Below are 14,333 nucleotides of genomic sequence, written 5' to 3'. Positions count from 1 at the left end.
CTGCAGCAATAGCCGACGAAAGGTGTGTTTACGTAGTAATTTTTAATATATTATATTAAAAAATATAATTAAATAATAATAGTGCTTAAACCAGTACCAGTGTGGTCTACTAATATTGAAAAGTTATAGTTTTGTATAGGCGCAGTGAGTAATATTTGTCGCATGTACGCATTGTGTTACTTGGAGCGCCATGTTGTCGGCGAGACTGAAACCGCATTTTTCCCATATATTGATCCAAAACTCTTAAGTGAATTAATTCATAATTCCGCAAATTGCAACATGATAAAGCAGCGCCTTATGAGATGCAAGTTGTGTAACATCAAGATATATAATTTGATAAACGCATCAACACCAATTTGCTGTTTCAAGTAGGACGCTGATGACGTAATTCTGTGAATTGCCGAGTAAAACGGAACAGCATTGCCAACAAACAAAAAAAAACTTTTTAATCAGTTAGAATTCAAAAAGCGTTGAAAGCGCGTTGCCTTCCACGACTCGGATATGCTTAGCGCCCAGAGCAAATTCAATGAAAACCAACATTAGAATTAAGGCAATAATTTACCGTGGCTTATCAAAAGCACATAATTGCTGATAAGCCGCCGTCACAGCCCGTGAAGTTGAAAAATAAATTTAATCAGGGTGCCGCCAGATAAGAGCTAGAAGGTTTTAACAGGTGTGTATGTGTGTGTGTGTCTGTGTGTGTGTGAAGCGCAATTCAAGGGCTTAGATTAAGACGAAATGCCGCAGGGAGTAATCAGAAGAAATTTTCCTTTGAATAACTTTTATATTTTATAGCAAGCATGTAATAGTTTTTTCATTGTAAATTGCACATGTTGATAAATTTTACAACGCGCAAATAGGCACGTACAAGGCCACAAATACAACTCGGTAACATTCGAATTTAAAAATTTAACATACGGACGTACGTCTCATTCAAATTACTCAATTAAACGACAATTGCGCACAATTGACGACAGCAGCAAACGCCCGCCAAGCTCCTCCCCAACATTTCTGTGGCATGCGTCATGCACACACAAACTGCAACTTGTAGTGGGCCAACAAATTCTAACTACTGGCATTTAACGTCAAAAAGTGCGCTACGCCTAAATGCATAATTAGTAATTAATTTACAGCTAATCTATTCTTAGTAATAGTATGCTCTAATTTGTGATTTCAGCATAACAACAACAGGTCATTTGAAACGAACTTAACGAACCCATTTCACTTGTGTCACACCTGGCAACTTTGTTTTGTGGCCAGGTTGGCAACACTTACTGGTATTTACTCATTTTTACCTATTTCGACTCTTTGTGCTCTCTCTCTCTCTCTCTTTCTTTTACTCTCTCGTCTGGTGTAGCGGCATGCGCTGCCGCCTATGTGTGTATATATGATTGTGTGTGAAGAGGCGTACACACAGATACAGCGCTTACTGTGTGCAACATTTGCCGTCACTTTTAGTCGTTCGCCGTTCGTTGGTAGTCGTCGTTGTCGTTTCGAGTGAATCGAATGTAAGGTAACCAATTTGCATTAGTAATATGGGGCGAAATATATGTACTGACAGATGTATATATTAATTATAAAACCTTAAGCAACTTAAGGCGATGCAATAAACATGTGCATATCGTGTAGTTTATGCAACGTTAATATCTTCGATATTTTTCAATTCATCGAGACATGTGCAAACGCCGCATGCATGAAAATTTTTCTACATGCTTCCATTGAACGATCGATAAAAATACTACGCAAAAAGACGAAAATGTTCAGAACTGTGAATTTGTGCAAAAATACATACGTATGTACAAATGCCCGCTGTGCATGAGTGTTGGTAAATTTTGTATCTGTGTATGTGTGTGTGTGTGTGTGTATGTAGAAGTGAGATTCGTTTGTAGCTTCGTATTTTCAGTGCTTTCGGTTGATTGTTGGCGGCCGTGGCAACAACTGACTTGGCTAATGCGAAGGCGAATTGTGGTGCTTAAGTGTGTTCTGGTCGCTAGGCGTTTTAGTCGTCAATAGCTAACATACATACATACATGCATACGAACGAACGCATGTATGTACAGTATGTCAATAAAGTGTTTTTACTAACAAAAAAAAACTAATTTTTTGGGTTTAGTTGAAAATAAATGTACCTAAAAGTGAGAATTTTTTTTCAATTATAATTTATTTCGATTCTATATTTCTCCTAGAACTTAATGGCAAAAAGAATTGTTAAATAACATTACCCAAACATTTTATAAAATTAAAAAACTAAAAACATTCACATTTTATGCTGTCAATAAAGTGTTTTTACAGCTACGGTAAATTGTTTTGCCGTTCTCTTTTGGGTGATCCCGTTAGATTTGGGCCCATGCGTTTTGGCTTCTCTTGTGTCTTCGACTTTTCTTGTCATTTTCTATTGCAATTTATAACGTTTTGCTTTAATTTTATGAAAAATAAAATGCCAGGAAAAAGAACAACTTTTGAAGTCGCTCAGCTGGTGTATTATAACCATCAGATGGGACGTCAAGTCTCGGAACTGGCTGATATGTTTAATTTATCAAAAGCAACGATATACAACATATTAAACAGAGCCAATAAGGAAGATAGGCTAGAGGCAAAGCCAGTATGTGGTCGACCCTGCAAAATTTCTGACAGAGATAAGCGAAAAATTCTGAGAAAAATTGAGAAAAATCCACAAATTTCGCTTAGGGATATTGCTCAGGAGTTCAAGGAAGAAAGTGGTGTTGATGTGTCACATGAAACTGTCCGAAAATTACTGAATTCCAATGACTACACATCACGAGTTGCCAGGAAAAAACCTCTACTATCGGCGGCGAATATTTTGAAGCGGCTATCGTTCGCTCAAGTCCATGTAAATAGTTCGAACGATTTTTGGAGTAACGTCATATTCTGTGACGAAAGCAAGATGATGCTATTCTACAACGATGGGCCATCCAGAGTCTGGAGAAAGCCACTAACAGCGTTGGAAAACCGCAATATTATTCCAACCGTTAAATTCGGAAAACTATCAGTGATGGTGTGGGGGTGTATTTCGAGCAAGGGTGTAGGAGATTTGACCTTCATTGAGAATACCATGGATGCTAGACAATATCTGAGCATTTTACAGACACATCTCGTCAGTAGTGCACAGAAATTTGGATTCTATGAGGACAATAAGCCAATTTTTAAATTTTACCAGGACAATGACCCGAAGCATAAAGCTCATATGGTAAGAGTTTGGCTGTTGTACAACTGTGGAAAGGTGTTAGACACTCCACCACAAAGTCCAGATATGAATCCAATAGAAAATGTGTGGTCATATTTGAAAAAAAAAGTCGCAAAGCGGAGTCCAAAATCAAAAACTGATTTAAAAGCTGCTGTACTGGAAGAATGGCAGAAGATTCCAGAAACATACATACAAAACCTTATTGTTTCAATGAAACGGCGATTGCAGGCTGTATGTGACGCTAATGGCAGCCACACAAAGTATTAAAAAAAAATATTCCTGTTTTTTTAACATTGTTATTTAGTAATAAAGTTTCGTGTAAAAACACTTTATTGACAGCATAAAATGTGAATGTTTTTAGTTTTTTAATTTTATAAAATGTTTGGGTAATGTTATTTAACAATTCTTTTTGCCATTAAGTTCTAGGAAAAATATAGAATCGAAATAAATTAGAATTGAAAAAAAATTCTCACTTTTAGGTACATTTATTTTCAACTAAACCCAAAAAATTAGTTTTTTTTCGTTAGTCAAAACACTTTATTGACATACTGTATGTGTGGGTACGCCAGTCCGAATGTATTACGCATATGCACATTTACCTTTGAAAAGTGTGCTGCAATATTCGTTTTGTAAAAAAAAAAAAAATCCGTTGAAAAGAAATCATTTTGGATTCCTTTCATATACGCTTACATATATATATTGATGTATGTGCTTTTATAAACGTACATCGCTAATTTGGTTTTTTATTAGATTTGCTGCGTCACAATTCACCACAAATGCATACATATATACTTAAGAATTCATATATACATACATATATGTTATAATATATACCTGCATATGTATATCTAAATAGATATACGAGCATTTGTACGTAAGTATGTACATTAGATGTACATATATATGTATGTATGTAAGTGGACGACACACGCGGTTACGTGTTCTTTTATGCCGCACTGCTCTCGCAACCGCTGCTGTCTTTGCCCGTTTGGAAGTGTGTTCTCTTTATCGTTCTCTCCGGTGGTATTATTTTTATACATTTTGTTGCGTGCTCTTCACCACCCACCCCCTCAATATGTTGCAGACACACTTGTTTCTTGTCAGCTTATGTATGTACATATGTACGTAAATTCATTTGACAATATGTATATAATCTGATTTCTTGCCCTTTAAATTCTTTAACCGACTCAAAAATGTTAAATATATATCAAAGGCATACAATATAACTGTTGAAAGCTGCCTTGAGGTGTATATTTTTCAAAACGTTGTGTATTGGAATTTTGTGCTTATCTGCATTTCTCTATAGTCGTATTTTTTCTTCTGTACTGCGCATGTAGCCGAATCTCTGTCGCGACGACCTCATGGGGCCGGTGTGGTGAGTTTACACTTTGCCGCCCGGTGTGGTGTGTTTTCCAACACACTCGCAACACACATACATACTGGCATTCGCATAGGCCAGCGCCGTTTTGCAGCACTCAAAGTTGCCGTCATCGCAGAATTCAACAAACGGTTTCGAATTTTATTTGCCGTTATCTTCAATCTGTACCAGTGACCGAAGCCAATGCCGCCGACGTCGCACTGACATTTCACTAATTATTAGCGGTTGCCTTCTACTTTTTTTTTTTATAAAAACACAATTGCTCAAACGTACACACATGTATGTATGTGTCAGTTAACATACAAACACATACAAATATGCATACACTTTTACATTAAAAATAGTTTGTGATCGCCTATTGCAGTCGCACACTACTTCCTCATTGTGAGGTATATCCAAAAAATGACACAGCCCATGACGCATACAATCCGCTCCATTGCTGCGAGCTGATTTTGTGGGCTCCACTATCGAAAGGCGGGAGTGGCTGCCTGGGTGTATAGCTATTTACGCGCACACATACATATCAGTTTTGGAATGTTCAAATTAAAATCATAGCCAAACTCCGCCGTTGCGGTCTGCTTAGCTTTTGTTTTCATCTCTTTTATTTATTTTTGTCAATAACTGTACGAAAAACACGTCAATTGACCTAAAAACGAGCAACGCCAAAAATTGCTATTCATACAAACATATATACATACGTATGTACATACATACATCGCATTTAGTAGTTGGGCATGTAGGTATGCACATGCATACATGTACATGTACATATGTATGTTTACCTGCACTTGTGTGCTGTCTAAGGTTCAATGTTTTAAATTTTGACGGTCGGATGCGATCGTTTACAGAATAAGATAACAAGTGGGTGGGTGCCTAATGAACTAAATGTACTTACATATGTATACGTCTATATAAGTAATATAATTGTTTGCCAATAAGTTAGAATGCTAATATTATTTGGATGCCCATAATTCGAGATCTTTACAAGGTTTGTTTAAGTTTTGTTGCCATGTTCAGATTTGTGCATTGGGGTCATTGTGCATTTATCTTTGACATCAGAATACATACAAGTAATGTATATGTATATATAAATATATATATGTACATATTTATAAGTATGTGTGCTTGTTCATATACCACACACACACGCACACATATAGCCAGAGATTTCTCTCTTTTATTTCATTTTCAATTTTTATTCATAGTTTATTTTTAACTTTTCTCTCAATGTGTATGTATGTTGGTTTATTTTCTGTTTTTTGTTGTTTCATTCCATTTGCTTGTCGTGGCCGCTGCTTTTTTTTTCTCTCGTCTTTTTAACATTCCCCATGTCCATTGCTTTCGTATCAATGTGCATCTCAAAGTTGGGCCTCACTAAACAAGCAGATTTATCGCCAAAAGCCATGGCACGTGTAATAGTATTCACAAACAATTTAAATCACAAACACAAATTGGAACACACCCACGCACACGAACAAACACACACCCTTCGATACAGCTCACACACACACATAGACACACAAACCCAGTTTGTACCTGTCAAAAGCACATTATGCTAAAAGCCAGGGCAAATGTTCTCCTGACGGAGCTTCTTTGGGGATAATAATTTTGTCGTTATGTTTGTGGAGTCGTCGCCTCCCCAAGGATAATGGAAAATGTATCAATCAGCCTCAGTCGTCGTGTATTTATAAATAACAATCAATCAATATTTATGTAATGCCAGCACATAAAGCCATGTAGCTGAAAGCATTCAGCCGTTAGTCAAAGGCAACAGGTTACCCTTTAGCATCATAACATGCATGTTAAATATAAAATCCAAATGTTAACGTGTGACTCACTGGCTGTTTACCATAAAACGCAATTTATTGACATTAAAACCAGGCAAGCGTTGCGTTTAGATATTTTTCATTATTTATCATCAATGCGGGTTTAAGCAACAACTCTTTCCACTACTTTATACTCAACGTGTTATGTTTTAAAAATACTTGCGATTGAAATTAAATGCAATACTGATATGGCAAGCTCTCGATGAATCAGTCATCATACATGTATATATTTATATGTGCATATATACTTATATATTAATGCTAATTGTAGCAGCACATGAATATTGTGAACTCGAAAACAAAGCTGTTAAATTTTGACTCATCTTATTAGTGCCCAATGCAAATTGAAATCCTTTAGCATGTACACATTTATATATATAATTGTATATGTACATATATGTGGCAAGTTTTAAGACATATCCTTTTACCGCGAACATATTTCAATATCATCACAAGTTTGCAACGCGCAGCTGCTATGTGCATGCGAGTCCTGCCGCTTGCCTACACCGCCGGCAAGCTTTGCTCCTTCGCAACAGCTCAGTCTTTTGGCCATTTCGCCACAGCCAAACGCGGGCAAGTTCTCGTTTTAGTCGAGTTTCGGGCCTGGTCGGAAGAGCAACATAGCAGCGGCAGATAATTATTCGGGTTTCCGCTTTTGTGTAGCTGTATGCCAGTTTGTATAAGTGTGTGTGTCTGTGTGTGTGTGAGTGTGTGTGTATTGGCAAAGGATATACGTATTGGCGAAGAAATATAAATGAATTAATCGTAGCTTTCCAATTAAGATGTGGATGGTTCCTCGCCAGAACAGAATTCTAAATTTCCCTAATATACATAATCGTAAAAAGAAAAGTGCGAGTGTTTGGGCGTTTTACTCGAACAGGTTGCCAATTAATAATGGATGTGCCGCGTGGGAAATTCAATTGAATTTAGCATTAAATGACTGAATTTATATATACTTAAATATATATATTCGCTTTATTTCAGATAACCAGTCACACACACTGTGAGCGACGCTTTGAGCTGTGGATTCCTCTTACTTAAATTAATTTTTCTGCTGTCTATCAACTGCAACAGAGGTCGTGAACACACACACATACACACCGACACACATACACAAATTATTCATATTATTAGTTTGGTCAAGTAACTAAAAGGCAAAAAAAAAAAAAAACCACAAAATGTCGACAGTCGATAAGGAAGAACTGGTCCAAAAGGCAAAATTGGCCGAGCAATCAGAGCGGTGAGTGCTTTTGTGCTATTGCACAGATCAAAGAATTAAATAAATAATTCAATTTTACAATTCGATTATAGCTACGATGACATGGCCCAGGCCATGAAATCAGTCACAGAGACGGGCGTCGAGCTGTCAAATGAGGAAAGAAATCTGCTCTCCGTTGCCTACAAAAATGTGGTTGGAGCGCGCAGGTAAATGTCGCAATACGACAACTGACTTTTAACATATAAAACATGCATGTATATATATACATATATATATCTAATAATCAATTATATACAACAACAGGTCATCGTGGCGTGTTATTTCCTCCATTGAGCAAAAAACCGAAGCATCCGCCAGAAAACAACAGCTCGCCCGCGAGTACAGAGAGCGTGTGGAGAAGGAGCTTAGAGAAATTTGCTATGAAGTTCTGGTACGTAAAGCTAGCTCCACCCCACTCTACCCTACCCTACTCCACTCTACTCTATTTTACTCTCCTGCCCGTGACCGTGAACATTGTTAGCCTCCATCCTCCACACTCCCAAAGATAAGCAAATTATGATGAGCCCTGACATGCCGCCCCACTGTGGCGGCTGTGCACTGCGCAGGTCCTGTTCCCCATTGCCTGTGGGCGGTGGCGGCGGCGGCGGGTGATGGGTGGTGGGTGTTAGCATCCAGTTTTATATATATAAAAAAAAAAGCGTATCATATACAGCTGCGTATAAAGCTATTGCTGTGCCAGGTTTGTTAGGGCTAGTTTGAAATTACAATCAGTGGGGCCCAGTGTGCGATTTGTGTGGGTGTGAGTGCAGCAAATTGTATTACAATCAATAAATCTATTTTTAAAAAAATTTTCCAGAAATGTTGCTGCTGTCACACTGCACATCCTATCGCAGCACACCCCATATATATGTACACACACGCACACACACACACATACACACACACACGCACACACACACACATACACACACACACGCACACACACACACATACACACACACACGCGCACTTTTATAAATAAACGTCAAGATTAGATAGCAACAGCAACACAATGGCCCAGCAACTTGGCTTGATTAATATCAATTTAATTACACTTTTTGCTAAAGGTGCTCGGCCATATTTTAAAGCTGAACTAAATTGACACACCCGCTGACCTATTAAGTAAAAAAGCCTTAGAGTATTAAAATAAATCAAAGTGTGACGACAATATGCGTGTATGTTAGCCCTTCCCTTTGGATTGGGGCTGGCGCTAGCGTCAGAGTAGCCAGTTCAGTTATTTTCTAGCTAAATTCGCTTTTTAGCCTTTTTTTTTAGATCAGTACTAGAAAGTGCGCTTTAACTTGTGCCGAGAAATAGATTTCGGACGTTTTAGCTGCTTTTAGCTATTGTGTGGCGGCGTTTGGCAACACTGTTGGGCTTCCCTTTCTCTTTGGTGACAGAAAATCGATAACACTTTGAAGTGCCGCAGTCGACTGTAAAATTGGCATACATACGTACAGGCACACACAAAGACACAGACATGCCATATAGTGTATATGTATTTATTCTTGTAGCTGGTTGAGTGTGGGGTGGGGTGGGGTAAGCTCTGCTCGCCAGGCATAATATTGGATTAATAGCACAGCTTATTGTGCGCCAAGCAATTAGAAATGTTTATTTATATGCTCAGAGATTGTGAGACCTTCAGATTCATGTTGGTTAGGGTTTCATATTATTTTTTGAACTGTGCCTTACTTTGAATGTATATTTATGCCTTGCTATCTTCTTCTTTTTCAATAACAGGGACTTCTGGACAAATATCTTATTCCAAAAGCCAGCAATCCAGAAAGCAAGGTTTTCTATTTGAAGATGAAGGGAGATTATTACAGGTATTTAGCTGAGGTCGCCACAGGAGACGCACGCAACAGTAAGTATCAAAAGGCGGCTTATTACAAGTAGACCTTAGACCTTAATAATATTTAAAAAAAAACAAAACGTAAACTTTATCTCTTTGTGTGTTCACAAAAATGCAGCTGTTGTTTCCGATTCCCAAACCGCTTACCAGGATGCATTTGACATTAGCAAGGGCAAAATGCAGCCAACACATCCCATCCGCTTGGGTCTTGCACTTAACTTCTCAGTCTTCTATTATGAGATTTTGAATTCTCCAGATAAGGCTTGCCAATTGGCTAAACAGGTTAATATTCAAGTGCCAATTGTCTGGCAGGCGAGCAAGAGTCAAGCCAAGTGCAACAACAAACAAAACCATTTCAATTCTTAATAACTTTTAGTCGTATATAATTTTTGAATGTGTTTATCATATCGAAAACTAATTGTGAACTTTTGTTCTTTATTTTCTTTTTGTTTCATTGTGTTTTTTTTTTTTTTATTGGTGCCAATAATAATGTACATATTTTAAGACGTCGTTGAGGACTCGAAAAAAGCTTATCAAGAGGCATTCGATATTGCAAAAACTAAAATGCAGCCAACACATCCAATCAGATTAGGTCTTGCACTCAACTTTTCCGTCTTCTATTACGAAATTATTAATTCACCAGCGAGGGCTTGTCATTTAGCTAAACAGGTTCAATTTCTTTCTACACACTTAATGTTTGTTCCTTAATTAATTGTTTAACTGTTGCTGTTATGTGACTAACATCCGCAACTTTGCTGTTTAAATACACACAATCTCACAGAGGAATATATACAACATATATCTATAGATATATATATATATATATATATCTATGTATATACGATCGTTTAAGCTCTCGATTAATTCGCATGTTATGTATATTGAAAGCCTGGCTTATGTTCCTGTTAACCACTTGAAAATACGGTCCAAATCTTGCTGGTGAAGTTATTAATTGGTTGTAAGAGAAAGTGCATTAACCGTTAGGTCATATAGTATATTAGTTTTTGAGTTCCTGCTAGTTACATAAATATGTTTAATTATTATATTTTGATTTCAATTATTATGCTTCGTTGCTGACTGAAACAAAAGGTATTATAAATCCAATACTAAAAATATATATGTATATATTTATATATATATTCCTCTAATTGAATTGAAATGCTTTCGTTTTGCACTTGAACAAGAACTTGTACTTGCATTTACCTTGCCGGCATTTTGCATATTGTTATTGTTGTATTTGTTTTAGTTCGTATACTAAATTACTTTTTTTGTTATAAACAGGCGTTCGATGACGCGATAGCCGAGCTGGACACACTGAACGAGGACTCATACAAAGACTCAACACTCATCATGCAATTGTTGAGGGATAACCTGACTCTTTGGACCTCCGATACCCAGGGCGATGGCGACGAGCCACAGGAGGGCGGTGACAACTAACCAAACAACTAAAAAGTTTCCTTTTTGACTATGCAAATATTATTCAGTAATACAAACAAACAAAACAAAACAAAACAACAAACAAAACAAAAGAAATATAAAAACAAATCTTTGGGAGTCGAAAGCAGCAGAGCAGTAATGTAATAATAAAAGCAACATCAAATCAACATCAGCATCGACACAAACACAAACACAAACACTAACTAAACAAAACAACATCAAACATTAAACATTAAACAATACAGCAGGATACTGATGCAGCTTATTGTGGCTGTGTGATGATAGTTTTGAGGCTGAGAGATGTGTAGAAGAGGAGGGACTATTGTCATACAACCAACGGAATCTGGCTTAGGCGGTATGTTTAACTTGTATACAAATTGCAATTTATTGCAATAGGAAAATGTATTCGAGCCAGTATTGTTAAATGAGAACAACCTAAAAGGAAAGCTGATTAAAGTCTATAAAAATGATAATGTTAATAAAACCCAAACGTCTTAATTTGCTTCACATGCCGTTCAAGTTGTCTTTGTTATAAAGTAATATGCTCTTGCAAATATTCATAAACAAATTTCAAAATCGAAACTATCCGAGTCAAATCTTATATAATTATATAAATAAAATGATCAGCTTACAAGAACAAGAGGAATTACAGTGCGTGCGTGTATGGCAATGATGTGTGAATTTCGTTTTGTGTAGTTAAATATTACTATTCCGCTGTTTCGGCCAATTGCGTACACTATACATATGCCTAAAAGTAATATTATTTATTATAATTATGTTTTAATAAATAATTATCATTTTGTTTTATATTAACATACAGAACACAAGACACAGTCAACACAAAAAAAAAAAATAAAAATTTCTTGTCTTTTATTTTTGTTTAATGCGCTGCGTCGCTTTCCTTAAAAAAAGAAAATAGAAAAACAAACAAAGGCTACAATTGGTTTATACAATTTATGTAATTACAAATAATGCCCATTTAATTTTCGTCGTCAATCAAGAACAATCTGCATTGCTGCAGAGCCCCATACGAACCAAAAGAAACAAATTATGTATTATTTGTAATTCTTTTTTTTCTAAAATACAACAACAAATAAAAACAAAAACAACATAATCCTTAATTTTTATTTAAATTATATTTTTTATATTACATTTCGTTTTCGTTCATCAAATCTCAGTCTTGCATTTAGAATTCAGTTAAATGTTATCTCAAAACTGTTGCCTATAGTTTTAATTGTTTTTAGTTTTCCAATTGCACAGTTAAGCCAAAAATTTCAAGAATGTTCACTCAATGGGCAGGACCAGATTTCGGATAGCTTTAGGGGCATAAGTTCTATTGTGCCATTAGTTGGAATTTTATTTATTTATTTATGGTTTTTGACTTTTCAATACTCTTGTCTCTTTGCATGCAAATCAATCGGTTGATTTTCGGGGAAATAAACAAAAAAGTGAGAGAAAAAAAATGCCAGGGCTTTTCCCAGCTGGATCAAAAGAATATATCGTATCGATGCGATTAATATATATAGCGTACTTATATAATACTTACTTATATGCAATTATGCAAAATGCAAAAGCAACAGCAATATAACAGTATCAATGTGCAATTGTTATACTTAAATGTCTCAGTGTTTTATTTCTATTATTATCATCTATGTGTTTCGATGTAAACCCCCCCTCCAAAAAAAAAGAAAAAACAACAAAAAAAAGAAAAAACCGGTGTGTGAAGCAAGTAAAAATACATCATAAAAACTAAATTTATTTTTCGAACGATGCTAATTATTGGCATTGGCTTTAAGATGCTGCTAAACTCATCTAACATCAACATATTGCTTTATTGTTGATACATACATACGTACGAGCATACATGCATACATACACACATACATACATGCATATGATGTATGTGTGTGCACACAGATTTAGTTTTGTTCATCGAGGCGTTTCATTGAATTCATCAACTTGATCAACTGGCAGTAACAAAAGAACAGGAAATGATAACTAATCAAAATCCAAAATACCTATATTGAAAGCTAAGTATATTCAATTTTAATTCAAGACGACAAAAGCCACAACAAACCGATAATACACATATATGCACATCTATATATATACATATATATATATATATATATATATATATATACTATTATTGTCCAGGAAATTCAAATCGTATGCAAACGTGTATTTGTATTCATGTGTGTGTGCATAAGAACAGTAACTGTATATTTTCGCAATTGAATTTTACCCTTACAATATACATAAATATATATATCTATATATATATATACATATATATGTATATGTGAGGTTAGGTTTTTGTCGCAACGCTAAAAATGTCGAATAACCAATGAAACTGCAAAAACATAATACATACAACACTTAAATGATCCAAAATGAGTTATAATAATATAAAAAAAAACCAAAAAAAAAAAATATAACAGTGAGCACACATTTAATTGTATGCATAATGGAGGCAAAGATTGATGTGAAAATTTAAGTTTATTGAAATTACAGTTTCTTAATTACCAAAAGAAAAAAGAAAAACAAACAAAAAAACAAATAAAAATAAAAAAAGCAAGCGAACAATTGTTTTAATTTAAAGCTAAGCCTAAGCATGCCAGATATTTCTTGATTTGCCTCAAAATTGAATAAACATTAGGAATGCATAACCTCAAATTTCAAGTATTGACAAAATCCAAGGCTAGGTGCGCTACGTTGCAATTAAACCTAAATGTGAAATATTACTAAAATCTATAGATTTCGCCACAGGATATTTGATATTCCAACAAAATGCCGTTCCATTTGCCTAAATCGTTACCAGCATAAGGATTATAAACACGATGATAAATCCTTTAAGAGAAAGGATCTAAATACACAAACATCTCGATCTCGTGTCCTTTTCGGTTCGAGTTGCATGGCGGCATTTAAAAACCGAATGACTAACTGTACCGATCCAGTTAAAAAATATGAATACTTAACGGAATTGCGGGACTCGAATCTCGATTTGTATTACCGTTATATGTGCGATAATACCACCGAGGTTTTGTCCATTATCAGCTCGGTCGACGGCATCGTCGATGACTTCTGTCGCATGGCCACAATGATTTTAAACAAGTAAGCCACAATATCCACACAAACCACCAGGTGTACATAATCCGTTTAATTTGTGAACCAAGTGTTAAGACACAGCGCAACGATCTGACCACCAAACAACTGGATGTTCTCAATACCATGAGTTATCTACGCAAACACTTGAATTGTCAAAAAAAAGACTCACTTCCAACACCAGTTAAATGCAGCTCCAAGGCGGAAATGGTGAATACCAGTTCGGCTGTCCAAGGAAGTGTGAAAACAACAAAACCAATTCGATGTTTTAA

The 14,333-nt window shown here is 35.8% G+C and overlaps 1 protein-coding gene across 6 annotated transcripts; it reads left to right on the top strand.

Moving 5' to 3' along the window:
* The first annotated feature begins 10 nt into the window (after positions 1–10).
* 14-3-3zeta (tyrosine 3-monooxygenase/tryptophan 5-monooxygenase activation protein zeta) lies at positions 11–12,070 on the top strand. 6 transcript variants are annotated; one of them, XM_015174669.3, is made up of 7 exons: positions 11–144; positions 7,394–7,649; positions 7,721–7,834; positions 7,932–8,058; positions 9,408–9,531; positions 9,638–9,801; positions 10,801–12,070. In XM_015174669.3, exons 2-7 carry the CDS (start codon positions 7,588–7,590, stop codon positions 10,954–10,956), a joined length of 747 nt encoding a protein of 248 aa, XP_015030155.1. In that variant the 5' UTR covers positions 11–144; positions 7,394–7,587; the 3' UTR covers positions 10,957–12,070. The 6 variants fall into 6 exon arrangements, 4 of the variants coding, with proteins under 4 accessions (XP_015030155.1, XP_032292441.1, XP_032292440.1 ...); XM_032436550.2 differs by lacking the exons at positions 11–144; positions 9,638–9,801 and adding exons at positions 1,393–1,513; positions 10,025–10,188; XM_032436549.2 differs by lacking the exon at positions 11–144 and adding an exon at positions 1,400–1,513.
* The last annotated feature ends 2,263 nt before the right edge of the window (positions 12,071–14,333 follow it).

The sequence above is a fragment of the Drosophila virilis genome, chromosome 5 (genome assembly GCF_030788295.1).
Source record: "Drosophila virilis strain 15010-1051.87 chromosome 5, Dvir_AGI_RSII-ME, whole genome shotgun sequence".
NCBI classification, from domain to species: Eukaryota; Metazoa; Arthropoda; class Insecta; order Diptera; family Drosophilidae; genus Drosophila; species Drosophila virilis.
The sequence above is the reverse complement of the archived record's forward strand: the minus strand, read 5'-3'. Positions and strand labels throughout refer to the sequence as shown.